Source organism: Columba livia, chromosome 7 (genome assembly GCF_036013475.1).
Source record: "Columba livia isolate bColLiv1 breed racing homer chromosome 7, bColLiv1.pat.W.v2, whole genome shotgun sequence".
Taxonomy (NCBI): Eukaryota; Metazoa; Chordata; class Aves; order Columbiformes; family Columbidae; genus Columba; species Columba livia.
The window spans coordinates 17435432-17461126 of record NC_088608.1 but is presented as its reverse complement, the minus strand read 5'-3'; the positions used below and the strand labels follow the sequence as shown (position 1 = coordinate 17461126).

Here is a 25695-nt window from a genome sequence, read left to right as displayed (position 1 = left end):
TACAGCTTGTAATTAGTCCACTATTCAAGAAGATATAAAACCCAACAACCAAAAAATGTACACAGGTTATACTTCAGCTTTTCTTTTATCCTTCTTTAGTTTAGGAAAAATAATAGCAAGATTTGTCTTTGAACATCTGATAATGGTTCTTGATAAAACACTGCAATGTGCTGACAGATGGCTTGGCACACAGATATGTGCAAGTAAAATACAAATAGCTATTGATAGAGGATTCCAAAATGTAAGGCTTACAGTTTGGAGGAAACCATTTTATTTGCATACAATTTGTTTATGATAAAGTTAGTGCTGTTAGCAGTGGTTTCTTATTATATCCTTGCATTAGCTTCCTAATAGGGAGCTTGCTAACCTATCAAATGGTTCAAAGCATGTATTTTATAAGTATTATTAAGGCAGAAAGTATCACTCAAAATTAATTTTATGTCAAAGGATTTTCTCTCTTCTTTGATTAGCTATGTGGGGAATTGTATTGCAGAAGATGATGTTAAGCAGTCTCAAGTACAGAATGGTTATCACCTTTTTAGCTTAGAAGTGAGTGAATGTCATACCATTATTTTATCTTATAATGTGAAGTTGAACTTGCTATGCAGGATGAAAAAGAAGAGGTGCAAGGAGTCCCAGTCCTGGATGCAGTTTTCTGTTGAGTCCTCCCTCTAAATTAAGTTTCTGGCTTATATTTGCCTATACTTGTAAAGAAAGGGTACATTCTGAGCCTCTCTCCAGTATACCCTTTCCTCCCTCTTATTCCTTAATTCCTGTAACACTGTATATAAAAACCTGAGGCATAATGAGGGATTGAGTTAAAAATTAGCTTGACTTCTCAAATGATGAGCTTTTGTTCAACTGTATTTTTGAAAATGGCTTATTACTTGGACAAGACTAGCAATTCTGAATGTGGCATACCTTTTAATATCTTCCATGTATGTAGTCCACAGCTGCAGTAAGTTTACTCCCATTTTATGGCCTGCTTGGATAACCATTCATCTGAACCAGTCTTGTATAATATGCTGTATTTTAAGGAATGGGAGGATATGCCTTTATTCTGTACATTACTTCAAGCTGATTTTACAAGCCCAGATCAGCAAATCTTTTCCCGTAGTAATTGTTCCCACAGAAAACTCAATGTACAAGCACAACGAAAAATCTCTGAAATTGCATTTCTGACCAGTTTCCTCTTCCCTTTAGGTCCTTCAGCAACCCTTCTGACAATAGTGGATGCTGAAGAAAATGCATTTGTGAGCACACACATAAAGGAAAATGATCTCATCACCAAGAACGTATGGCTTGGTCTTGCTCAGGGCTCTAAGGGTAAGAAGTGGCAACTATGTATAAGCATGAGTATTTCATGGGGTAAATAAAAATGCATAAATCCTCAAATGAGAATAGAGTTTTGTAGTGTTGAAAGCCTGTTGTAACTCTTGCCTGAGGTTGGAATCCCTCATTTAGCATGATAAAGCCCTTTGGACTTCACTGTACCTTAAGCCTCTTCCTGTTGCACACTTCAAATAATCAGGAGTCACTGAAACTCATTTTCCCCAACACTGTCATTGGTTCCTAATGGTTAAGCAGCAAATGCATCAAACGCTAGAGATCTGGAGGTGTGGTGAAAAGTGATGTTCGTATTTATCCCATTTAATATATGGGACAGATATTAAATGCCCTGTTTCTTTTAGCAACTTAAAGAAATCAATAAATTGTCAATGACATTGTGTAGCATTATAGCATGTTTTGGTCATCTAAACTAAAGAATATTTTTTTCCCCAACAGATCAGTCCCTGAACTGGCTTGATGGCTCATCAGTTGATTACGTCAACTGGGAAAATAAAACTGCAGAAGTCAATGAAAAATGCAGTGTTATCCTGTCCACAACTGGCACATGGTCCCAAGTTGACTGCAGTCGTAGTCAAAGCAGAGTGGTTTGTAAAGCTCCTTTAGGTATGGAAACACTGATTTTAGCAGACAGTTTTGTAGTGACTATATTCAGGATTTTCTTTTTTTTGATGGGGAAAGTCTGTGTTAAAATAATGAAAGTGTAATTCAGAAAAGAGCCTGTTGGTATCTCTGTCTAAGCAAGAGGCTTGTGTTGCTGTTTTGCCATGAAATTGCATTCAGGGACAAATTCTCTGGGAATGTACTTCTCCTGGCTTCCACTAACCATTTAAAGGGTAAGGGAGAGAACTGAAATTTCCACTTAAAAGATAGCACAGAGTAGTTGCTATTGCTTCTTACCACAGGGTATCTGCCATGGGTGAGTCTGTAGGTAGGAAGAGAAATACTTCAGCTTGTAGAAGATGCCACTAAGCAGGTACTGCAGACTCTTTTTCAATCTTGAGGACGCTTCTGAAAACGTTGCCCTGCAGCTCCAGAAGAACTCAGGCCTCACGTTACTTCCTCATACTCTGCTCTGTATAGGAAAGAAAGTGGTTACTGGAGCATTGAGCAAGCAAGTTCCCTAGAAGCAATGGAATCTTCCTGATATTGTATACATTTTCACTAAAGTGGAAATGCAGGGATAGATTTAACTTAATGCTGCTAAAGACAAACTCAACAACATCTTTTCTGTCTAAGGGAAGTGTAATTCCATTCCAAAAGAGTCCAAGAACCCACTACATTTCTGGAGTATACAAACCTCAAAATGAGTGCAGCATTTACTAGTAGGTTTTTTGACCTCCATAGGTTTGTTTCGACCCTAAATATAATTAGGAAGCTAACAGACTTATCAAAACAAGCCAGTAGATGCTGATTCATATGGGAACATAACTTCACACTTGATGATGTGAAGACTATTAATATAAGGCAGCAGTTTCTCTGAACTTCAGCTACACATGTGCAGTAGTAGCATGACTTAAGCATCAACCCCTTGACAAAATACTCCTACCAAAACTCTTAAAGAATAACTGGGTGTTTTGTTCTGTTACAGGTTCTAATCATACTGGGGTGGCTGTAGCATTTGCCCTGCTAATTATCTTGGTCTTAGTTGCTGGATTAGTGTGGTATCTCTTCAAGAAGAAGCGTCTTCACTGGAGTGCCTTCTCTTCAGTACGCTACCAAAGAGGGCTGAATGATGATGAAACTGATGATGTGTTCACAAAAGATAGCTTTTGAGAAACTGTTCCTTCTGGGTGATTTAGCATGAACTTCACTGTGTGAAGCCAAAAGGAATGAACTACTTGACGCTTTATTACTTCTTTTTGGAAAAGTAATAAGAAGGCTATTAATGGGGGCTAAGTTTTGTTCTTTTATACAAGTGCAATTTTTATTCAAGTCCATGGTAATTATTTACATTTGGCCTAAACCATTTAAGGTGCATGGTTTCTAGAATTCTAGGAGGTTTTTAAAATTTACAGTATTTTCTCTTACCAGAAAGAGTTTTTAATGGAATAATTAATGCCAACAGTACTTCATGCAACATTGCCTTTAATGAATGCACTTAAAATTGCTACATGAATTCTGTAACTTCATACAATTATCCATCAATAATTTTATGCCAAATTATGTACCATTCTACAGTTTTCAAGGGCTCTGCTGGTAGCATTGGGTTATCCTGTAGAAGCTAACACAAAGATGGGAAATGGGAGACAAACTGTCTTTGTGTAGCAACTTTTACAATATGTAGTTATAACTTTTGATATAGCAGGGGAGAAGGGAATTACCAGACAAGTAAGAATTCCCATCCAACTAGATTTTAAATTTTCTTGTTATAGTGGAAGAAGATCATATTGTGATTTCTCCCCTACCGCCCCCTGCCAAAAATCACACCAAAAAATGATGTTGTAGTGGTGAGAGAAGAATTCCTCATTCCTTAGAATGCAGAATGTACCTTTTGATCAGAGAGTTATGGGGAATACCCTGCATTATAGCCATACCAGCTAGGAGTAAATTAAATAAACATAGAATATTTGAAGCCTGAAATGGTGGCAAGCTGATAGATCGCTACTCTTATCCCCTGGAGGTAGTAGTGAGACTAACAAAAATACCCATTAAGGGCTAACTGCAAACACAAGCAGAACTCCACATATATTAAAAGCCTGAGCCCTATAAAAGTGGTAAATGGTTCAGTTTCTTTTCACAGCTGCTTTCACAAAGTTTTGAAAGCACAAGTAGCAGGAATGTTTACGATGAAAATCAGTATCTGGACATAACCATTAATTAAATATTAGAAACCTGCAGTTAGAGTAGTATTTAGAGAAATATGTACCACGTTCTGTCTTATGCTTTCAAACTGCCCTGAAATTAGACCCAAGTGATTTTCTCCTAGATCAAAACACATGGTCTGTCACACTGTGATACCCAGGGACAGGAGTGTTGCAGCGACAGTATTCTTCTGTAATGAGATCCTCCTGACCTTTACTTCCCCTACTACTCTTATTTATACAAGGGTTAAATGCCCAACTTTATAGGTGAAATATGTCATCTGTCCAAGAAACAAGACAAAGATATACCTAAGAAAAGAGTGAGAAAGAATGTATGTTAAATAATCTTGTGTACATAAATGCTAAAAATACTTGAGTATTTTGCATAAAATTTAAACTTGATTTTTGTATGTGATGTGTCACTGTGGTCTTTTCTATGCACTCCAAAGAAAGCAAGTTATAAAGGGAAAAAGGGAAGACAGAATTGTATATATTAATTACTCCAATGATGTGATCAATTAACATTTTGAAAAAAAGTCTTTAGACTGCTTTAATGCACAGTACAAAGAACAGGCACATTTGCCTTTATGAAGGAGGATATTTAAAAGACCACATCCATTCCTCATGTAATGGTGGTACGTAGTAAAACAAAATACATTTAGTCTGAGATGCTGAGAAAAGTACTACTGATTTCTCTGAAGCAACAGTGTGAGGTTGTGATGTTCAACCACCTTTTTCCCCACTGCAGTTTACTTACATTGACAGCACTTTTCTTTGTTCCTGTTTGCACTATTTTGATAAGCAAGTGTTTATCATTTGTATTGAGAAATAGAGAATTTCTTGTAGATAGCGCTTTAGAGGCCATTAAAACAGTAGCCTGAAGGGACACAGTAAATTAACCATTGAGTTAGTTTGCTGAGCAAAGCAGTGAGCACTTCTGGTGTTTATTTGGTTCTGTGGGCACAGTTCTGCACATTTCCTTTCTTGGGGCAACTTGTAGAAAACATAGTTATGATGATGCTAGTTACTATGTAATGAAAATAACCCTCATCCTGCTTCTTAAACTTACCTTGGCATGAGAAGTGTTTGACATGTCACCAAGCCTGGTTTCTGTCATCTTCTGGTTTAGTTTATATGCCTAAGTGCTTTGCCAAATGCCTCCTAATTTAACAGACTTTAAAAAAAAGTGTTCCTTATTGTCCTTTTCTAACAACAAGCGGGGGAAATTATTTACAAATTCTTATGCTTTGAGATTTACTAGTTTTATAGATGTTTATACTTTGAGCATTTTTAGGTGTGAATCTGGAATGAAAAATGGAAATTAGTAGTAAAATCCTAACTCTCCAAGACACAAGTATATGCTTTTTATATTTAAAAAAAATGTATATTTTATTCTTATGAATGATGTAAATAATTTTAAGACCCTATTTGTCATGTTTGTTTCATCATACCCAGGTTGTCTTATTGCTGGTGATTCTTATTGGAGTAAGCACAACTGCCTCAGTGCAGGTGAATAACCCACTTTATTTGAAATACATAGATTATTTAGCAGTATTTCATTGAAAGAATAAAATTAAATAAAACACTAAACTGCTTCCACTGTGATTTTATTTCTGTGGAAGCAGTTATCACAGCTGAGGTACAGGTCATTTAATCACTAGGTAAAAAAAGCACATAGCACAGGGGCTGTGGTCACAATTAAAGCAGATAACTAAGTGCTACCACAACAAGAAATCTTTAGAGGTAATAAAAATCTTTGATGTATTTAAAAAGAATGCCAGTAACTAACTTTCTGCAGTTGAACACACACTTTATCATGGAACATGGTTATACCTGTTATCAAGCTGATTTGGGGTTTGCACAGAAAGGGAACTCTGTGCTTTTTTTTTTTTTTCTTTTTAATCAAGGTGTAATTCATTAGCACCTTGTGGCTGATCTTCACTCCAAAGCAGTTTTCAAGGGCTCCCAACATAACAACTCCTCACTTTTCAGCCATGTAACATTTGCAATTAAAGCATGAAATGTATTCAAGTATCATCTGAACTCTGAATTCCAGATCTCCAAAATCTGTGGTGGCTGCTCAAAGGGCAGCATTATTATTAGCTACACTAATGGCTTGCTGGGAGAAACATCCTGTTGTGCAAGACTACAAACAAGGTCATCTGCTTCAAAAACATTAATTTGGAAACTGAAGATGATCAGGGAAACAGAAGCACAGAAATGAAGTGCTTTTCCCACGTCCCAGAGCAACAGAGGTGGGAAGACATCCTACAATGCCCTCATCTCACGGCACAGTCTGCTGGACTCCAATAGCTCCAGACAAAACCTGTCCAACTTCAGGTAAATGCACAAGGGTTTTGCCCACACTTACAGCTTGACTTGTGAAACTCTGTCTCATTGGCCTCCCTCTTGTTAGGGGAATTCCTGTGGGAATGAGCCCTTCTCAGGGTGAGTTTTGGTTTGGGTTTTGGTTCTTCCTGAATTTTGCCTGGTCTTTGCAGACTGTCACAAAAGGTTAATCCTCATCTGCCACTAGGTCAGCCAGCATTTTTATTTTAAAACTGTTTCTGCATCAGTAACTTAATTTACATAGAAATCAACCACAAGTGCTTATGCATGAGCACTGTTTGGGCCTGATGCATTTGTTGTATTTATCATTTTTTCCTCTTTCTTTAAATCAAACGCACCATCTGCTTGTTGCTCTGGACATATGTTACACATCTAAATGTTTTTGAAAGGAAGGAGTAAATTGCATAGCCCATCAGTGGCTTTTTTTTGTGTGGATACAAATAAACGAAGACCAAACACTAGAATTTTTGTTGCTGAGAGACAAAAATTACCATTTGGGCCATTTATGCATCCACTGTTGTGTGTATGGAGCACAGTGCGATATATAACACCCGGGCTCATAAGAGTGAGTCAAATTCATTCTGTCGTCAAGAAGTACATAAAGTTCTTATTGACCAAATTAAACAGACTTTGCACGGTTTTAGAGCAAGAACTATGAGCAATATTAAAGAACTAATTTTAGGAAAAACAGGAGATTAGCTACTGGAGAGAAAAATTCAATTGTTGCTCTAATGGACCTTTCCCATTTACTTCTGAAGAGTGTTAAGATGTGAGTTGACAAAGCACTAAAAAAGGTAATTTTCTGTTGAGAGCAAATTAACTTGCAAAGAGTGCATAGCATAAATGCCATTTTAAAATGCTGCTATCTTGTTTTTATTTCTTTATGATATGTTCACATTGAAAACTCCTCTGCACTCTATTGTAGTATCTGCCAGTAACTGATTTTTAACAGATTTGGGCAGGTAGGGGAGGATACTAAATAAGGTTTTTATTGTGATTACACAGTAATGCAGCACAGACTGTTAAGTCCTTTTGGATTTCTATTTACTAATGCAGAAGAGACTGTAATTATAAACAGAACACAGCAGTTTGTTAGCTTTGCTTCTTTTCAGCATAAATAGAATAATTCACTCCATGGTGGCTTTTGAGAAAGTGGAATTTCAGTTATACAAAATACTTATGGCAAACTGTGCTTTCTTCATTATGCTGGCCCTTTACGAGCACATTTTTTTTTGTGAGAACAAAGATGTTTTTCTGTATGCATATCTCAGGGCACTCATATTGATATTAAGAGTACTACTGCTTTCTATTAAACTTCTCTTTTCAAATGTCATATGTCATAGTTCCCTTTTAACAGATGATACAGAACAGATAATTATACAAAAATTTGGTGTTGATACTGTGTAAAACCTAGCAAGCCTTATATGCATATTCAAATTAAACTTACAAAGTAGTTGGTTGAGATGATTTCACGAATGTGCATGATTGAATGTCATCCCCATTGGCAACCAAACTGCTTTCTGTTTCATTAAAATGTCTTCATTTTCTTAAGCATGATCTGGGTGTTTAAAGAGCATCTTATGTCAAGTGAGAGTGAATAATACCTGTATGTGGATAATAGGAAGGATAGGATAATAGGAAGGATAGGATAATAGGAAGGATAGGATAATAGGAAGGATAGGATAATAGGAAGGATAGGATAATAGGAAGGATAGGATAATAGGAAGGATAGGATAATAGGAAGGATAGGATAATAGGAAGGATAGGATAATAGGAAGGATAGGATAATAGGAAGGATAGGATAATAGGAAGGATAGGATAATAGGAAGGATAGGATAATAGGAAGGATAGGATAATAGGAAGGATAGGATAATAGGAAGGATAGGATAATAGGAAGGATAGGATAATAGGAAGGATAGGATAATAGGAAGGATAGGATAATAGGAAGGATAGGATAATAGGAAGGATAGGATAATAGGAAGGATAGGATAATAGGAAGGATAGGATAATAGGAAGGATAGGATAATAGGAAGGATAGGATAATAGGAAGGATAGGATAATAGGAAGGATAGGATAATAGGAAGGATAGGATAATAGGAAGGATAGGATAATAGGAAGGATAGGATAATAGGAAGGATAGGATAATAGGAAGGATAGGATAATAGGAAGGCACATTTACCCAGGGCTTGGGTCATGAGCTACTTGGAGGGATAGAGCTGGGGCATTCCTGAAATTTTCATCTTGTATTGCCTCTGGTGGCCACTGTTGTGCTTTTCACCTGTTCTGTCTCACACTACCTTAGCAGCACTGATAAATAAGCCCCCAGATGCTGAACATGCCATCATGGACATGAGAACCAAACAAGGTAGCCTTACACCAGTGCAAGCTGCTGGGAAAAGAGACCACAAAGCACCACTTGCTGAAGAGCAGCAGCTGAGCAGAGCCACGAAAGGCAGGGGCTGAGTGCTGCCAGCAACCCCTGCATGGCATAGGAGCAGCAGCATGGACAGGCAGAACAACAGCACAGCCCTTGCGCAGCTGGGTCTGTCCCCCTCCTCTACAAGCAGCAAACCTCCAGCAGGCAGGGAGAGAGCAGCTCTGCACCCCAGCCCAAGCACCCACAACGTGACAAGGAGGAGTTTATTGCAGGCAGCAGCCAACACTCCCCTGTTCCAGCCTCAGGGGTCCCGCTGCATTCCACCCCTCCTCCTGCAACCAGGGCTTCTCCTACCACACAAACTCAGCACCTTTATACCCCACACCAGTCTCACCTTACAGGAACAGCTCTGCTTCTGCATGCTGGAGCACAGGCCTTCCTCTGCATCTCTTCGCTCAGCAAGGATGACTTACCAGGACACAGCCATCCCAGGAGAAGGGGGAAGGAGAAGGTTCCTGGTTTAAATGCTGCTCTGCCCAGGGGCACACCCTGATGAGGCACAACCAGGGACAGCTGAGTTTCCTCAGCTTGGTGCTGCAGCAGGACACAGAGGCAAGACAGGTAAGTTGCTCCTATGAATACATCTGCTCCATTATTGGAGTATTGCTGCAAAAACTGTGCCCAGTGCTAAACTTGTTACAGAACCACTTCAATTTATACTGACGGGCTGTCACTTTTTGAGAAGCAGTTGCACGGGATTCAGTGGTGCCTGGTTTTACAGGAAGGGCACGTGTTTGCGTTGGTAATTCTGAGCAATCACAGCATTTCAGGGAAGGCCTGAGACAAGCACTGTGCTGGGCGGGGCAGCGTCTGGGGGCTGTGGGTGGCCACAGATGTGCAATGTTAGGAGAAGGAGCTGGGTTGCCCACCAGCCAGCTGTTCTCTGCAGCTGGCCAGGCTGCCTAAGCCATGGGGGCACTGTGAGATGGAGTCCTCTGTGCTGGGGTTTAAAATCTGGCCAGCATGCAGCTGTGCTTGAAGAGCAGCTCTTAAGAAGTGGGTGAAAATAAGTGAATTTTACTTGTAATGAAGTTCTCGACAATCACTTGTACATTGACAGTGGCATGGGGCCAACATGTATATCAGGAATTGCTGGTATAAAATGTGGACAAGCACTTAGCTGTCCACAGATTTAGGAGCTTATATTTTACAGTGAGGGCTGGAATTCATGTGTGAGTTATTTGTTTAAATGCCCAAGGGGAGCATGTCATTTTTAAAGTTAAGGTACACAGTAATGATTGAATGTACAGCTTACACAGGGAAAGGATGTGTGTTTTAGAACAATCAGTAAACAGTTGAAGTTTACAGTCAAACTGTTTTAATAATTAGACACATGTGCTTGTGATATAACTTACCAGGGGCTTTGATTCTGTGTATAAACCATTTTATGTTTACTGTATAGATGGCAATTATAAATTGTACCCTCTTCCAAAGCCTAATGCTAATACCCATTGGCATGAAATGGTTTCATATAAAATCAACATTAGAACATACAAATTTGAATTAAATAATAGAGAAATCCTGGGGTGAAGGCCAGAAGAGACTGAACATCACACTGAGAGGGCAATAGTATTAGAATGGGAGTGTGAGAATGGCATTAGCCGGCCATCAGTTGCAGTGAATAACCACCTAAACCAAAGTCATGAATGAATTTGTGCACCACCTACAGTGGTGCATGTTTGTTGTTACAATAGTAATGTATTAGATTATGCAAGTGGAGACTGGCTAGATAGTTCCTGCTTCAATCTATGGTGACTGGGATTGGACTCTGTGTTTCCCACCAAGAAAAAAAAATCAGCTTCAGTGAGTTGCAGCCCAGCAGGAAACAAGTGGGGGAGACATGGCATGCCAGACAGCAATGTGACTGAGAGGTGCTTAATCCCATGAGGTCTATTCAGGAGAGACATGTAGGACAAGCAGCCTGTGTTTAGTTTTAACACCCTTCTCTTCCCAAACAAGTCACCTCTGTGGGTGACTTCAAGCTTCCTAAGCAGAAAGGAGGCAGAGATAGCATGGTTTTGGAAGTACGGAGAAAGGAATGTGAGGAAACAAAAGCAACAACTGCTGAAGTAAACGGAGGCAGTTCTGGCTGCAAATGTAGACATGGAAATTCTATGCAAAGTGATAAGGATGAAGGAACTGAAAATTTGGGAACAGTTGGGGAACAGGGTCCCAAGGCTCTCAGAGCATCTGCCCAAAGGATATACGAGAGCACATTAATGGGGAGTATGCATCACTGCTTGGTTTCCATACTTGTGCATGGATTGAAAGAACTTTTGTCTGCTGAAGGACAGTCTGTCTGTGCTGCTGACAGCTCAGCTGCCCCCAGTCCAGATGTACGACTTTGGTGACATATGCTCTTAGGTGAACATCATGCCTAGGTCATGCTACTCTAATAGCAGTGCAGCTGGCAGCTTAATTTGAGTTGGAAGAGATTTTCTGTTATTAATGACTTTGGAGGTGCTGAAGAGATGAAGCTGATCCTGCAGACTGGGGCTTTGTTACTGTGGTGAAAGCAGAGCAAGGAATGAATCATTACCAGGCTCAGAACCAGTCCCTTGAAATCGCATGGGACATCTCCCACTGACCAAGGTGGGGAGAAGCCCCAGCATGAGCAGCAGAAGCTGGAAACACCTTACCCATTGTAGCAGTAAACTATTTTCTATAAATCACCACAAAGGCAAAATTTGCTTCTGAGAGGAAGGGCTAGTGTCGCCTCATGCTGTTGATGCATATGTTTCACTTACAAGTTCTGAGTGCTAGATCTCTGAGTAAACATCTTAACATGAGCAGACAATGTCTGTGAGTGAATACAGCCTGTGCAATCCAATAATTTATTAAACTTTCATCTTGTAAAGCCAGTTACAAATTAAAAAAGACTGCAGAAGGAATTCTGTAATAGAAATGAGCAAAATTACAACAAATAGTAACAGGAGTTACATTCCAAAGTGGGTTCAAGCTGCCTGCAGCAACCCAAGAACCAGAACACAGAGACAGTGCAGAGTTAGGATAATCAAGGCTATTCTGATACATAAAAAGATCGAGTCAGTGTATGGACCAATATAGAGTGTTGCTTCTCAGGTTGCCTCTGCAATCCCTTGCCTGTGATCTGCTCATCTTTTCATTCTTTGTGACAAAAAGGGGTATTTGTAGGATCCTTCAGTAAAGCTATTTAAGGCAAAACTTCAGTTGACCGTGTGATTCAGTAGTGGTTACCCTCTTAGGCTGGGTGTGTGGCAAGTGGCCAGAGTGTTTGCACATGCTGCAGTGCTGTGGGAATGAGAGAAAAGCACAGATTATGTACACTGTTTTTCCTTGTACTCTCAACCTCAAAACTACAGTGTTTTGCAACACAGTAGTATTAGTGACTTGGCACAATTTGATGATTAATTGGAATGGAACCTGTTGTCCTGTTGTATACTGCCTCCTAGTTTTCTTTTCTATGGAATTTGTTTCATAGCTAACAAGCTTTAGCTGCCACCTCTTCAGAACTGGAGACAACTGATTTTAAACAACCATGCAAGGAGGCCAACATAACATACAACTCTTATGCTTCATTCAGTTCAAACTGAATGGACCTTTGCATTCTGGGATCCCAAGACTAGACAGGGGTCATAGAAAATGGCTAGTCCCCAGGCTTCCTGGTTGCTAACGCAACCAATTTGTGATGTGACTGGTACTGAATACTGTTTTAAACAACTTAATCAAGTTCTGAAGTCAAGAGACTGAAGATGACTGCCATCTTTTGCTGAGAAGAAAAAAAAAATCTGCTTCATCAAATTGCAAGTAGCTATAAAAAACCTCCAAGAAGCAGTCATTTTGGCAAAATAGAATTGTTTTCAAGTTTTACTGATGACTAGAGAGCTAGATGGGACTGGAAGGGGACCTAGGGATTTAGTGATGGGAGCAGCTCCCATTTGAATTTGGAGAGGGATGAAGGGTTTGGCATCTGCTTACAGTAGTACAGAGGAAGTGAAAATCTTGCCTATAACAATGTATATAGGCACCTATTCACTCAATAGGAAACAATTCACTTAGAACTAAATTTCAGGCATCCCAGTCATCCTGAAATCCCACACAGAGAAAGCAGGAGAGCAACTTGCCATAAAAATCCTGACCTCCATCTGAAACCTGGAGATTGTGAAGAAAAACTCTTCTGGAAATGTAACTAAATCAATCTCCCCTCCTGGGCTGTAGAGGGGAAAGGCAGTCATTTATTTTTAGGCAACAGGTGCTGCTTGGAATGTACCCAGAATGACACTTGATGATCTGTTTCAGTGATGTTAGTCTCAAAAATTTTTCTCCTGTGTTAAATTTCTAAATACTCTTAACTTAAAGTGCCTCTTTTTACAGTCATGTGCCTGTGAACTTCCGTTGGAGGGTAAAGATTCATCTTGGGTGTTTTTGTTTGTCTGTTTGTTTAACGCTCCCTCAGGCAGGGTTTGACCTCTTAGTTGGGCCACTTAGCTTCAATTATACAAAGGCATTTTCTTCTAAAACCAGATCAGATCATTAGTATAACCTGAAGAAAAACCCACGGTGACTTATATTTTAGAGTTTTTTGCAAAATAAATAAAAAACAAATATTCTATCCTGTGATCTCATGATCCCAGATGTTTGCATGTTGGAATTCATAAGGAAGCTTAAGTCTGCCTCCTGTAGTACAGAAATGATGCTTGTGAATTTTTCTGCCAGTATGACAGTTAATGGTGAAAGCAGCAGAGACGACAGGCAGGAGGAGGAGGAGGCTTCTGACTTTGCTTCTTTAAGGTACACTGTTCATCAAACAAGCAAGAGGAAAACAAGTTTTGGGTCATTAATATTTAACAACAATTGTTGCTGTTTAATGTCTTTGGGCAGAGGTGCAAATCCTACGGTACTGTAGATGTCACTTCAGTTTTTAAACACAGTAGTCAGTCAAGTGGAGTTCTTAAAAAAGATCTTTGCTACACTTGTGCTGGCAAGTTGCAAACACCCATCATTAAACAACTGCCACTCTCACGGCAGTTCATTCGTATCACCTAGTCCAGATGTTGGCATGACTGTCCACACTGGTGGCTGATTTGACGCTGCAGCGTTTCTTCACAATCATGTTGATGTATGCTTTCATGATCTTTATTATCTCGCCCACCTAGAGAGAGAACACAGAGGATATGCACATTAAAAACCTAATTCCATTGAGACATGCCAGACATTCTGCAGAAAAAGATTCCTCTTGTACGAAGTCATAGCACTATAGGTTTTGCATGTAATACTAAATGTGAACATGACAGCAAGGCAAGAAATGTTTGTCAAATTTGTGCTTGGTGGTAGTGACATTTAAAAGGCTTGTAGATGAAGGGAAAAACTTTAATGCTACTATTAAACTTTTTGTGTTTGTGAACTCCCCATTCCTATGCTGGAAGGAAATTAAAAAAATGAGCACATTCATGAGCACCCAAAATTTGAAATTCCCAGTGCATTCAAAGACCATTCCAACTCCTTCCCTGTTTAATCGGCATTATTTTTTTCTGTTTGTCCCTGTATTCAAGAAGAGGTACCATGCCACTTTAGGCATAAGCTCCCTTCATCTTTTTCCTTGGCTATCCAGTCCTGTCAGCAGGAGTTGTTGCATATAAAAATGTCTAGACCATGGAAATCAGAGCTTTATTGAAGTGCTAGTACAACTGCACATACAAATCTTGTACTTTCACATACCTGGGATGTTTCAAAGAACATTTCTCTCTCATCCACTGTAATTTTGAAGGTGTTAGGCTGTGGTGCTCCGAAGAAAACAATGTGTTCATACTGGAAAGTTTCTAGTGGCTTAGGATCCCCTCGTTTGTAGACAGACACATTCTCTGTGCTGACTCCAAGCCAAAGATCATTTGGAAATCCACCCTCCTTGCACTGCAAAAACAGAAACATGAAATTCTGCATAAATGCAGTGGAGGATCAAATCCTCTTTGATTCAAGGAAAAGCCCTCCATTTCTGGCTCCTGTAAGATAATTCAACTCTCTGCTCCAATAAGAAAAAAAAAAGCTTTGCAGAAGGGATCTTGTAAGTACTCCGGTCACAAAAATTTAACCATGATGTGGCTGAGTCAAATACCAGTTGAGTAGCAAATAACTGTAATACCTAACACTTCTCATTAGATTTTCAACTGATTTTGGAAGCCAATATTCCCCTCATTGTTTTACAGATAATACAGTGAGGGCAAGCAACTTCATATGGCACAAAACGGACAAAACTGGAACTCTGGATTCCTGCTCTAGCAGGTTAAGCACAGAGGACCCTGTCTGAGCAGGTTCTGTCATACTGCTGCAGAACAGTATTGCACCTTTTGCCAGTAATGACAATAGAGCTTCATTCTACTTCAGCTTTCACTAGCCACCACCTTCTTAAATTCACAAAAGTCTCTCAAATTCTATAGCTCTTCTAATGAAATGGTATTTGTTGTCTCCCTTTATGTACTGGGACACACCAGCTTGCTTGCTCTGTGCTCTCTGTGTCACAGCTCTCTGGGTGGGTGGTACTGCAGGCTTACCCTAAGCTTAGTAAGGCAAAATGCAGCCAGTTCCTGAAATTCCCTTCTGCTGCTGAGCGATGTAGTACACACAACTGTGTCTGTTCTCCAGACTGATGCCTCTCCTTGGCAGCAGTTACATGAGTTTATACATCACTCACCTCAACATCAAAGAGGGTTGACCCATAACCCGGCCACTCCTTTATGATGGACATGTATTTCACCATGGCCTGATGCTGAGAAAGTCCCTGCAGCTTGGTCCATTTCTGTGCTATGCTTGCCCGAGCAGCTGAAAGCTCTTCCTTTACCCACATCTCCATCATCTGCTCCTCTTCGACCTTCTGCTTCTTTACAGAGCCTGTCTTAAAGCTACGTTTCAATGTCCCTTCAAGGAAGCTGGTCCGTCTCCTCTCCAGAGTATGACTGGTAGTGCCGCTGCTCTTTGTTGAGTGCAGTATTTTGGATTTTAGTCTGTTAACTGGGTATATTCCATCAAGGGTCCAACTTATTTTAGAATAATCCCCATGAAGGTACTGGAGCCGTAGAGCTGCTAGGCGCTGCAGTGTGTCCTCTGGTGCAGGAAAGTGACCATCTACGAGGCTTTCATGAGCCTACAAACACACAAAATGTCCCCCAAACTCATTAGAACACAGAAGTACACTTTATTCACAGCTGGGCTCATGGACAGACTCCTATGGCATCTGTCCCTGCCAGCAGGAAAGCCAATCCCAACAGGAAAGACAAAATTCAGGAAGTCAGAGCAGACATTATATTAGGTTGGTGCAAAAAGAATTGTGGGTTTGCATGTCTGAAATTTGCTGTTTGATATTGGAATACATTCTTATATAAATGTGGTTATGTTATACATCATCTTAGTGTGCTTTTCTCACCATTTCTCGATCAGATTGTGACATGTGACGAAAAGTGGATTTTACATGACTAACAGCTCAGTGGTTGGACGGGGAACCTCCAAAGCCCTTCCTGAAGACAAACTTGGACTCACAAAAGGACACGGTCACTGTTTGTGGTCTGCTGCCAGTCTGATCCACTACAGTTTTCTGAATCCCAGCGAAACTATTGCATCTAAGTATGCTCAGCAAATCGATGAGATGCAACGAAAACTGCAATGCCTGCAGCTGGCATTCATCAACAGAAGGGGCCCAGTTCTTCTCCACGACAACACCCGACCGCATGTTGCACAACCAACGCTTTCAAAGTTGGACGAATTCGGCTACAACGTTTTGCCTCATCCTCCATGTTCACCTGACCTCTTGCCAAGCGATTACCACATCTTCAAGCATCTCAACAACTTTTTGCAGGAAAAACACTTCCACATCCAACAGGATGCAGAAAATGCTTTCCAAGAGTTCATCGAATCCCAAAGCACAGATTTTTATGCTACAGAAATAACAAGCTTATTTCTTGTTGGCAAAAATGTGTTGATTGTAACAGTTCCTATTTTGATTAATAAAGATGTGTTTGAGTGTAGTTATAAAGATTTAAAATTCAAGGTCTAAAATCACAATTACTTTTGCACCAAACTAATAATAAAGAAGTGAAGGTCTCCAGCTGGTTGATGTGGGGAGAACACCTCTTTCTGTAAGCCTGGACAGGACAGAGATCTCTAAGGGGCCCCTATCCTGTACTGAAGGTCCTATAGTGAGGAGTTTTTAGGTCTGGAACACACAGGAAACACTGGAAGTAAGGCAATTTGTTTTGTGCTGTATCAGCCACAGCTCCCATGTGGAGATAATGTTCAACACAGTCTGCCACCCTGGAAGCTAAATCTTTCTTGCTCAGTGAGCTTACCTGCTCAAACATGAAGGCAAACTCCACCCCATCTTTAGGAACATTTTCAATATCCAAGAAGCAATAAAGCTTAAAATACAGCTGCCACTGTCCTTCCTCCTCTTCTTCTTCTGAGCCAGCAAGTCTATAAGGTAGAAAAGAGAATGAGAGGGGACAAAAACAGTAACCAGAAGCACCATGATACTAGGATGTATCCACAGTGCAACTCACAATATGAAGGTACCCCTGGATTTCTGAAACAGAAAGCATACAGAACTACCAAGTTTACCAGGACAATCTCAGTGCAGCAGACTTTTCTGGTAACTTCCGTTTTTTCCTCTGAATCACATGAAATTTTGATTCAGAAGGACCCAAAGTTCTTAATCAGCTATATTTGATCAAAAAATTAGATAAGTGGCTCTAGATAAATGCAACAGTTGGGAGCAGGACACAAAGAATTCCCCATTTTCAAGATACTGTTTCCATGTAATCTTGTGACTGTGAAAAACATCAGCCTTGCCAACATTTGGAACAATTTTATTTTTGCCTTTAAAACAGATATATATAATAGATAAGGGCATTGCCAGCCCCTTTTACAATTTATTGCTTTCTCTGTATGTCTGGTCACAAAATCACAGTCCACAGTAAGAAATTAGAGTTGCACTTCTATGCCCAAATCTTTGCACTCTCTCCTGATATAACTATGATTATGTAAATTGACAATATCATTATCAGACATAAGCAAACTTCCTCTGAGCTCTGCTAGTAACCCATTACTCTTTGATAAAGGCACAGCTAATTTTGTTCTGACGAATCTTGTTACCAAAACAGATGTTAACATGGTTTTCCACACAGTGAGAATGAGCCCCTGAACCTCACCAAACGGAAGTTCACACCAGAGTGAATGGTCGAGTCACTTTGCTTTGAATAAAAGTACCTGACTGTACTATCACTTAAACCAGTCTTACACCCAACTAGGGAGTTTAAGATTTTATGAAACATTCTTCTACCTCTCAAACTTGGCCAAGATATCAGCCACAATCACCCGACTCTCAACAGCACGGTCCACCTGCTGATTATGTTCAAAAAGCGCAAACATGTTACGGCTGTCCTCCATCGCTAGACCTCGGATCAGCTTTTCCACCACCTGCAAAATCAGAGAGAGATCACAGAGGAGATATTACACACAATTCCACAACGCAGAATCAGTACCTCTTCAGGGCACGCATCATTTCACAGACCTTCATCCCATTTCTCCCTTGGTTACCCCATTTTCAGATTAAAGAATTCTAATCCTAAAAAACCATTCCCTGCAAGGAAGCCATTACTCATATTTGAAAATCCTTTCTGTTCTTCTCTGAGCCTTTTCAATCTCCAACACCCTTTTGGAGATGGGGGAATTATAACTCTGCACAAGATGCAGGCACATAATAGATTTAGATGTCATTATGATATTCTCAGTTCCTCTAGTAACAATTCTACTCTTTACTGTTTATCACTAATATTTTCACAGACATGCCTACTATAACCTGGAATCTTGCTTCTCATCTGCTAACAATTAAGTTACTGGTAAAATATCCCTTCCAGAAGGATTACATTATGAACTGGAATTCCAACTTGTCCAGAAAACTGTGTTAAGCAAGTCTTCAGAATTATTACCTTTCCAATGGGCAGAACACCTAAAGTGTTTATATTTCCCAACACAATTGTTAAGTGATACTCTATAACCCAGGCACAGGCCTTGTATAATTCTAAACCCACAGAATAAGAGACTTTGCAGATACAGAAAAAAAAATGCAATTAAAAAAAAAAAAAAAGAGAAATTGTATATGAATGGGAGAAAGGAATCCCTTCAACAGACCAGCAGCCAGACACAGAGGTGTGCTTACATCTGGTTATTGCCAATAATGCATTACCTCCCCAGCGCTTGTGTGGGAATTGATGGTTATTTTACAGGAGCCACCGCCGTGGCAGTACACTGTTGTGGTCATTTCTTCACGGGTGAGAAGAGCCTGTATTTCCTCCTGGGAGGGCACAAACTCCCTCGTCTTTGTTCTCTTCAGGGAATCACTTATGAATTGCGCGTACCTGTCTATTTCTGAGCCTGGAAAGAGGTCTTTTACCCTAATCGTGAAGAGAAGCGAAAAAAGAAACACTACATGGTGAACCAGAAAATGTCCAGATTACCATATAACTGGGACTATTGTTAGTGAAGAGTTCAGTAGGGATAGTGATATCAAGTGTAAGCACAGGAAGAAGAGCCTTCTTATTTCCTAAACCATACAACCTGCTTTCACTAGTCATTTCAAAGCCACTTCAGTAGTATTTCTGATCAACCTATGAAATAAGCAGTTCAAACTTTCAGAAGTTTAATACTAGCTGAGGATAGCAGGATTGACTATCTCAATTTACAAACTGAGATTAAGAACTACAAAATCAGATGTTAACTTTTCTCATTTATTCTTTTTTTTTTTTTCCTTTTAATTTACTGGCTGGGCTTGAGCCACTTTTACTGTATTTTTCAGTATCACAAAGGTAGAAAGTAGATGCTTGTACACGGTTCTCTGCCCTCCAAGGCCAGCAGTTCTAAGTATAACATGATTCTCGAATCTGGTGAGAAAAACATGGAATGGCAACATGAAGTATTCCTTAGCATCTCTTAGAAACAGGCCCTGGATGTAGCTATTTGGTGCACTGGCACAAATATCACCTCACTTTTTCCTAGCTTGGAAGGAGTCAAATAGATTTTATTGATCTTTCTTCTAATTAATGAATAGAGTGAGACTACATGGCTGCAGGTCAGCCCCGGTGCAGACTCCTTTGGATAGCTGCATTAAATCCTGAACATGAATCGGGAATAAACATAAATTACTTGGTTCACGAAAATTGATGTTAAAGCAGATTAGAAGTACAAATTGTAAGCACTATGTGCTTAGTTAAGCAAACGAATGTTAAAAAATTGTGAATTGGATTATACAGTATATCTGCTACTCCACAGTATACATTTTGACTGTGGCAGTTACAAGGTAGCACATATTTCAATGAATATGAAAGAACAGTCCTCACCTTCCCTGCAAGTGAGAATATTTATATAGACATTAGTAAGCAGTAGGTCATCAGCCATAAATCCACTTTTAACACAGTTTCATGGTATTCCGTTTGGGTAGCCTGACTTTCCACAGAACAGATGGGTGGCAAAAGGGGAGTTTGAATACAAGAGAACAACTGGTAGCAAGAACAGTGCATGAAGGTAGGAGGCTGCAACACCACGGGAAGATGTTTGCAGAGGAAGAGGGCGAGACAGGTAACTACAACAGGCAGTGAAGCTAAGCAGAGAGAAAGGAAAGAGGCTGCAAATGCAGAGGACTTGTACCTTCTAAGGTGGAACTTGAGGTAGCGCAGGATTGCTCGACTGGGCAGAAAGGTGCAGCTCATGCATGACATCAGCTGCCAGTGGTGCAGGTTCCCAGTGCTGTTGGGATGCGGCATGTGATTAGTTTGTTTGATGAGCTGACAGTATACTTCATCACGAAGGGGCTTTAAATCATGGCAGGTCTGCAAAATGCCTTGGATAATAGGTATGGGGTCAGACACCGTCTCGATTTCCTGAAGGGAGTTAAAGATCTTCACTGCTTCATCCTGTAAGCTGCTGTAACCCTTCTCTTGTTGCACTGGGGAGCAATCACAAAAGTGACAAGAGGTGAGCATCTCCGTCATTTTCTACTGGCCCAGCAACACTACAAGCAACTGTACTGGTCTATCAGAGAAGATCAGCAACCTGAGAATTAGCTCATCTCCTGAACTTGTTTATACTAAAAATTCATTAATGCTTCCCTTTACATGTGCAAATGCAGCTGTAATTAGTATTTGCCAACATCTAACTTGTCACCACTGCAAATCCATTTTTGGATATACTGTGCATAAAAGCAGGGCAATGTTATTAAGGGAAACTGTCTGCAGATAAGGAAGGCACCACTGAAACCTGGCCTGCATATTTCCAAAATTCTGTGCTGTGCCCATATTAGCTTTGACCCCTGAGTCAACCCAGAATTTTGGCAACTTGCTGTACTACAGATGCAGCTTTTACTTATCATTTAGGTTTTAAATGCCTACACCAAAACTGGTTATGTTTTTTAAGCACCTAAATGTCTGCTTTGAGTTGCTCAGAAATATGTGATACTATCACACTGCTGCAGGGTTTTCGTTTTCCTTTGCCCATCTCTGGGGCTGTAAGTCCTTCTAAATCTCCTACACAGCCACTGCTGCCGCAGTGGCCATGCATTAATTGTACAATATAAATACACAGCCCTGTAGCAATAAGTTTCACAGTGTAAGTACTTGCTCTGTAATTTTTCGGTATTTCAGTATTTTTCTGTGCTTTTAATCTGCCATTAATATGATCCTTTTATCATGAGAGACAGCGAGCAGCAGCTACTGCCCCTTCACTTTCTCTATGACAGTCATCTAGACCTGCAAACTCATTCTTGAGGCTGAAGAGGTCTGCTCTATTTAGTCTCTTAATTGTAGGTAAGTCTTTCTATGCCTTTGATAACCTTTAGGTAGGTTTTCACTTCTTCCGTATCTTTGTTAAGATGTGGAAGGCCAAAATGCATCCCATATTCAAGATGCAGGTGCATGACACATCAATACAGCCACACAAAGATATTCCTTTTCCTTTTCTAAGCTTTCAAAACCTTTCATTAGTTGTTTTGTTCCTGTGCTCAGCAGAAGAGTTGACATTTTCATAAAGCTATGCAAATTTGTGCTCACTTTCCTGAGCAGAACTGGATCACTCAGACCCATCACTGCCTATGTGGCAGATTGTTTTTCCCATATACATTGCTCTGCATGTCCAGATTGAAATTAATTTCTGAAAAGACTTTTTGGCCCAGTCACTCTGCATTAAGGATTCTTCTATAGGTCTTCAGCAGCAGCTTTCAGTATTAGTACGCCAAACACTCTGGAATCACCAGCAAATCACTTCAGCTTTCTGGTGGCCTATCAAACCACCTAGGTCTTTCATGTTCCTGAAGCATCTGAAGAAAGGATTCATTTAGTCTGTTTTTACAGCAGCTACTGTATGAATACCAACCCACTGCCAGCTGCATGATGAGATCCTGTTGTTTGGTTTGCACTGGAGCCACCTGCAACCCAGCTGCAGCTCAGAGATGACAGGCTGCACATCCCCTGAATGAATGATAAACTATCTGCCCTCATTTACTTTAAGATTCAGTGTTCCTAAGATATGAAGCAGTGGACACAGAATACATTGCATGTAGAGAAAGGGACTGCTCTCTCACTCTCTGAACCATGCAGGCCACACTGCCCTAAATGGACTTCAGCTGCAAAGAGAGAGCTTACAGACCACTTTTGTGGTGCTCAGGCTCCACCACTGATCCTCAAAATGTGAATACATTATGTTACATGGGTAAAATACTTACAGTTGACACTAACATCTCCATATGGTAGTGGGAGCAATGGGGAATGCAAAGGGTGCTGGGTATATCGCAAGATTGGGTTCCTCCTGTATGTCTGTTCCACTACTTCAAAGTTCGTGCTGTTTTCCTGAAAAAAAGAAAAAAAATAATTTAAAAAATCCTCAAACAGGGAACAGGGATAGTCTTTCCCAGGATGTCCTTATACACTTAGATTCAAGCTCAATCGCCTTTAACTAAGTTTCTGTAGGTCCTTAGAGGGACTGGGTGACCAAAGCATAATTCACACATAAAAATAATTCTGTACATTGTTTCTGAAAATTAAACATAAGAATAGTTCTGGTAGGTCATACCAAAGGCCAACACGCACAGGATCTTGACTTCAAATGTGGCTTGCAAATCAGTTAACACGCTCATTTAAAAGAAAATTTGCATGAAATTTGATTATTTAATTACACAGTCTTTTTTTTTTCCTCTCCCTGCTCCCCCCCAAGACAGCAACCCCATTTCTTGCCACATTCTCAGCAATGACTGGCTAAGGCCAATGGTGATCTGGCTGCTCCCAGCTTACTTGTAAATTAGCATGATGGCACCTACCCTGATGTCACGAATGAGTTGCTGTGTAGGTGTTTCTATGGGAACTTTGCTGTCAATGACACCTTGAATGGCAGAGGCCCAGCGCATAGCTTCATTCAGCAACTTTGTGTACAGCCTGTAGGAGTGCTTTCGCCCATGGACAATGATGTTCCAATAGCCTGCAGAGAAACAAAGAAGCTGGAAGGTGAAAGTTGCTTCCATGTTATATTCTCTTTCTTGTCTGTAGCACCTGGCTGAGGAAAAACCTCGCTGCTTTGATAGAAACATATGGTGTGTCTAGTTAAAACTGGGTAGGTGGGCATTAACATCCCCCATTCCCTAAACATTTACCAGCAGGAAGATCCCAATCCAGGCTTTGGTACAAAGACACCTTTCTGAGATACAAGTACCTTGCAGTGTAACATTAACACTCCCCTGCCAACCTGGCAGCTCACTTTCACAGACAGCATTTGGGCTATACTGTGCCAGTCAATACTCAGAAAATGAACACCTCACTCACAGCACCTGGTCAGATTGCCATATCAGTTCTCATGACTTTTAAAAATAACATGTTTGACATAAACTGAGAAGACAGATCAGGGCAATGACAACTCACTCTGCTAAAGGGAGTCATAGACATCTGTTGAGATGAAAAATGTGGATGATTTCTTTCAAGTGAACAGAATAAATTTCTTTTCATCTCACATTACTAGATGCTTCCAGCCCTTTTAAAATACATTCCAAGTAACTCCACTATTCAAACGTCTGGTATTTCAAGTCTTGTTCTAAAGTTCACCTTCTTTGTCAGGGGGATTCACTCTTCATCTCATACCCTGAGTTCCCTCTCAAACTCATAAGGAAAGCAATGGAGGATCATGCCAAATCCTGTCTTCCCAGAACTGTCACGCTGTATAGAAAGAACACATAGGCCCTTGTCGTCTTTTGTTTCTAACAAGTTGAGTGAAGCTCTAAAAAAGACTTACAGTGTATGCAATTGCTGTTATTTAAGAAAATAATATTGACCCCAGAGACAAATGTAGGTCACACTACAATGAGGCAGTTATTTATGGAGATATATTGATATTTATAGCATCAACTATAAGAACTCATACCTTTTGCCCTATGTGGCAAACACTTAGATAAACAGTGACACTACTCAGTGAAAAAGCATCAGTGCTGTGTATCTCTGCCAGGTGTGAAGGTCTTGCCGTCACTTGCACACTGCTCTCTAGCCCTTTGCAAGTCTCTTACAGTTTCTGTGGGGAAAGATGTTTGCAGCCAGACATAGAGTCTCAGGTAACATCAAGAATACCTTCTCAACATGACACACCACTACGTTTCTGCACCATCCCCTCTTCAGGCAACTCCACACATGGGACATCTGCTCATTACTGCTTCCTTCCTCTTACCTGTGTCTTTGAAGACCCTCTCATCGGGCTGCACTACAGAGCAGAGGCTGTTGAGGACAAGTGTGCCAAGTTTGGCAGCTGTGCGCTCAGATGACTTGTAGTAATCGAGGGCAGTGTTTGTCAGGACAAACCAGCGTTTCTTCATTTTCAGAGAGGACATCTTATTGCTGCTCTGAACCTCTTTATGAAGCCAGCCTAGGACAGGAACAACAAACATGTCAATGGTTTCACCACCACACAATCCTGTCTCTTGCCTGGTGGCTCTCTTAACTCTGGGACCAGAACTCTTTCTCCCTGCAAAAGGCTCTGCTGCACTGGGTATAGCAGTATCCTGTCCAGTCACTGTAAGAAATTAGCCCAGAATATTTCACAGAGCTGTTCCATCCTTCAGCCCTACATATTCTTTTATCAATGGTGTGTGGTTTACTTTGCTATCACTGTGAGGGCATCCTCTATCCAGGATGCTTCCCTCACAAGTCACAAAAATCTGAATAAAAAGTTTATAATTCATTCTTCCAAAGAGATGCTAAATGCCTATCCAAATCTCAATGAAAGAGGTTTGGTGATACATGTCTTCTGGTAGAAAGATATGTAAGCATTACATGCATCTCTTCCTTTCATGGTTGTGAAAAAATAATTTCTCTCTCATTTTAGATTACTCACAAAAGAAAAAAAAAAAAGAAAATTCAATACTGTAAAAGGAAAAATGACAATCTGTGTTGCTAAAGCTGTCAAAAAGACCATTTTCTATTCAGAACTGTAAAAAGCAATGTCCACCCACAAGGCAAAAAGTTCAAAAAATGTGAGACTGAGCCCATGGGCTGCATATAAAGAAAAGAGACAGACCTTCCTGAATATGTCTTTGTGGCTACACCATTGTCACACAGACATCTTACTGTGAATTGCAGAGCATACATTAGTTAAAGAAAAAAATGAAGGCTCCTTTGTAAAACCAATCAACAATATGAGATATAAGGAACCATTGCATTGCAATTAAGTATTTTCAATTTAAGGTACTCAAACTGTTGTTTGATAATCTGCTTT

The 25695-nt window shown here is 40.2% G+C and overlaps 2 protein-coding genes across 6 annotated transcripts in view; one reads left to right on the top strand and one right to left on the bottom strand.

The window, feature by feature from the left end:
• Positions 1–5741, top strand: part of LY75 (lymphocyte antigen 75) — a 48226-nt gene extending 42485 nt beyond the window's left edge. Inside the window, exons 33-35 of the mRNA XM_065069630.1 lie at positions 1204–1326; positions 1786–1953; positions 2939–5741. Coding sequence (XP_064925702.1) covers positions 1204–1326; positions 1786–1953; positions 2939–3123 — 476 coding nt within the window. The 3' untranslated portion in view covers positions 3124–5741. The remainder of the gene's footprint in view (positions 1–1203; positions 1327–1785; positions 1954–2938) is intronic.
• A 6016-nt stretch (positions 5742–11757) lies between these two features.
• LOC102088480 (unconventional myosin-X-like) overlaps positions 11758–25695 on the bottom strand; it is a 99005-nt gene continuing 85067 nt past the window's right edge. For all 5 annotated transcript variants that reach the window (XM_065069626.1, XM_065069629.1, XM_065069624.1 and 2 more), the window contains 10 exons: positions 24652–24846; positions 23264–23421; positions 22673–22796; positions 20605–20902; positions 19148–19355; positions 18242–18378; positions 17253–17376; positions 15605–16054; positions 14635–14826; positions 11758–14068 (listed from right to left, as the gene is read on the bottom strand). In XM_065069626.1, coding sequence (XP_064925698.1) covers positions 13955–14068; positions 14635–14826; positions 15605–16054; positions 17253–17376; positions 18242–18378; positions 19148–19355; positions 20605–20902; positions 22673–22796; positions 23264–23421; positions 24652–24846 — 2000 coding nt within the window. In that variant the 3' untranslated portion in view covers positions 11758–13954. The remainder of the gene's footprint in view (positions 14069–14634; positions 14827–15604; positions 16055–17252; positions 17377–18241; positions 18379–19147; positions 19356–20604; positions 20903–22672; positions 22797–23263; positions 23422–24651; positions 24847–25695) is intronic.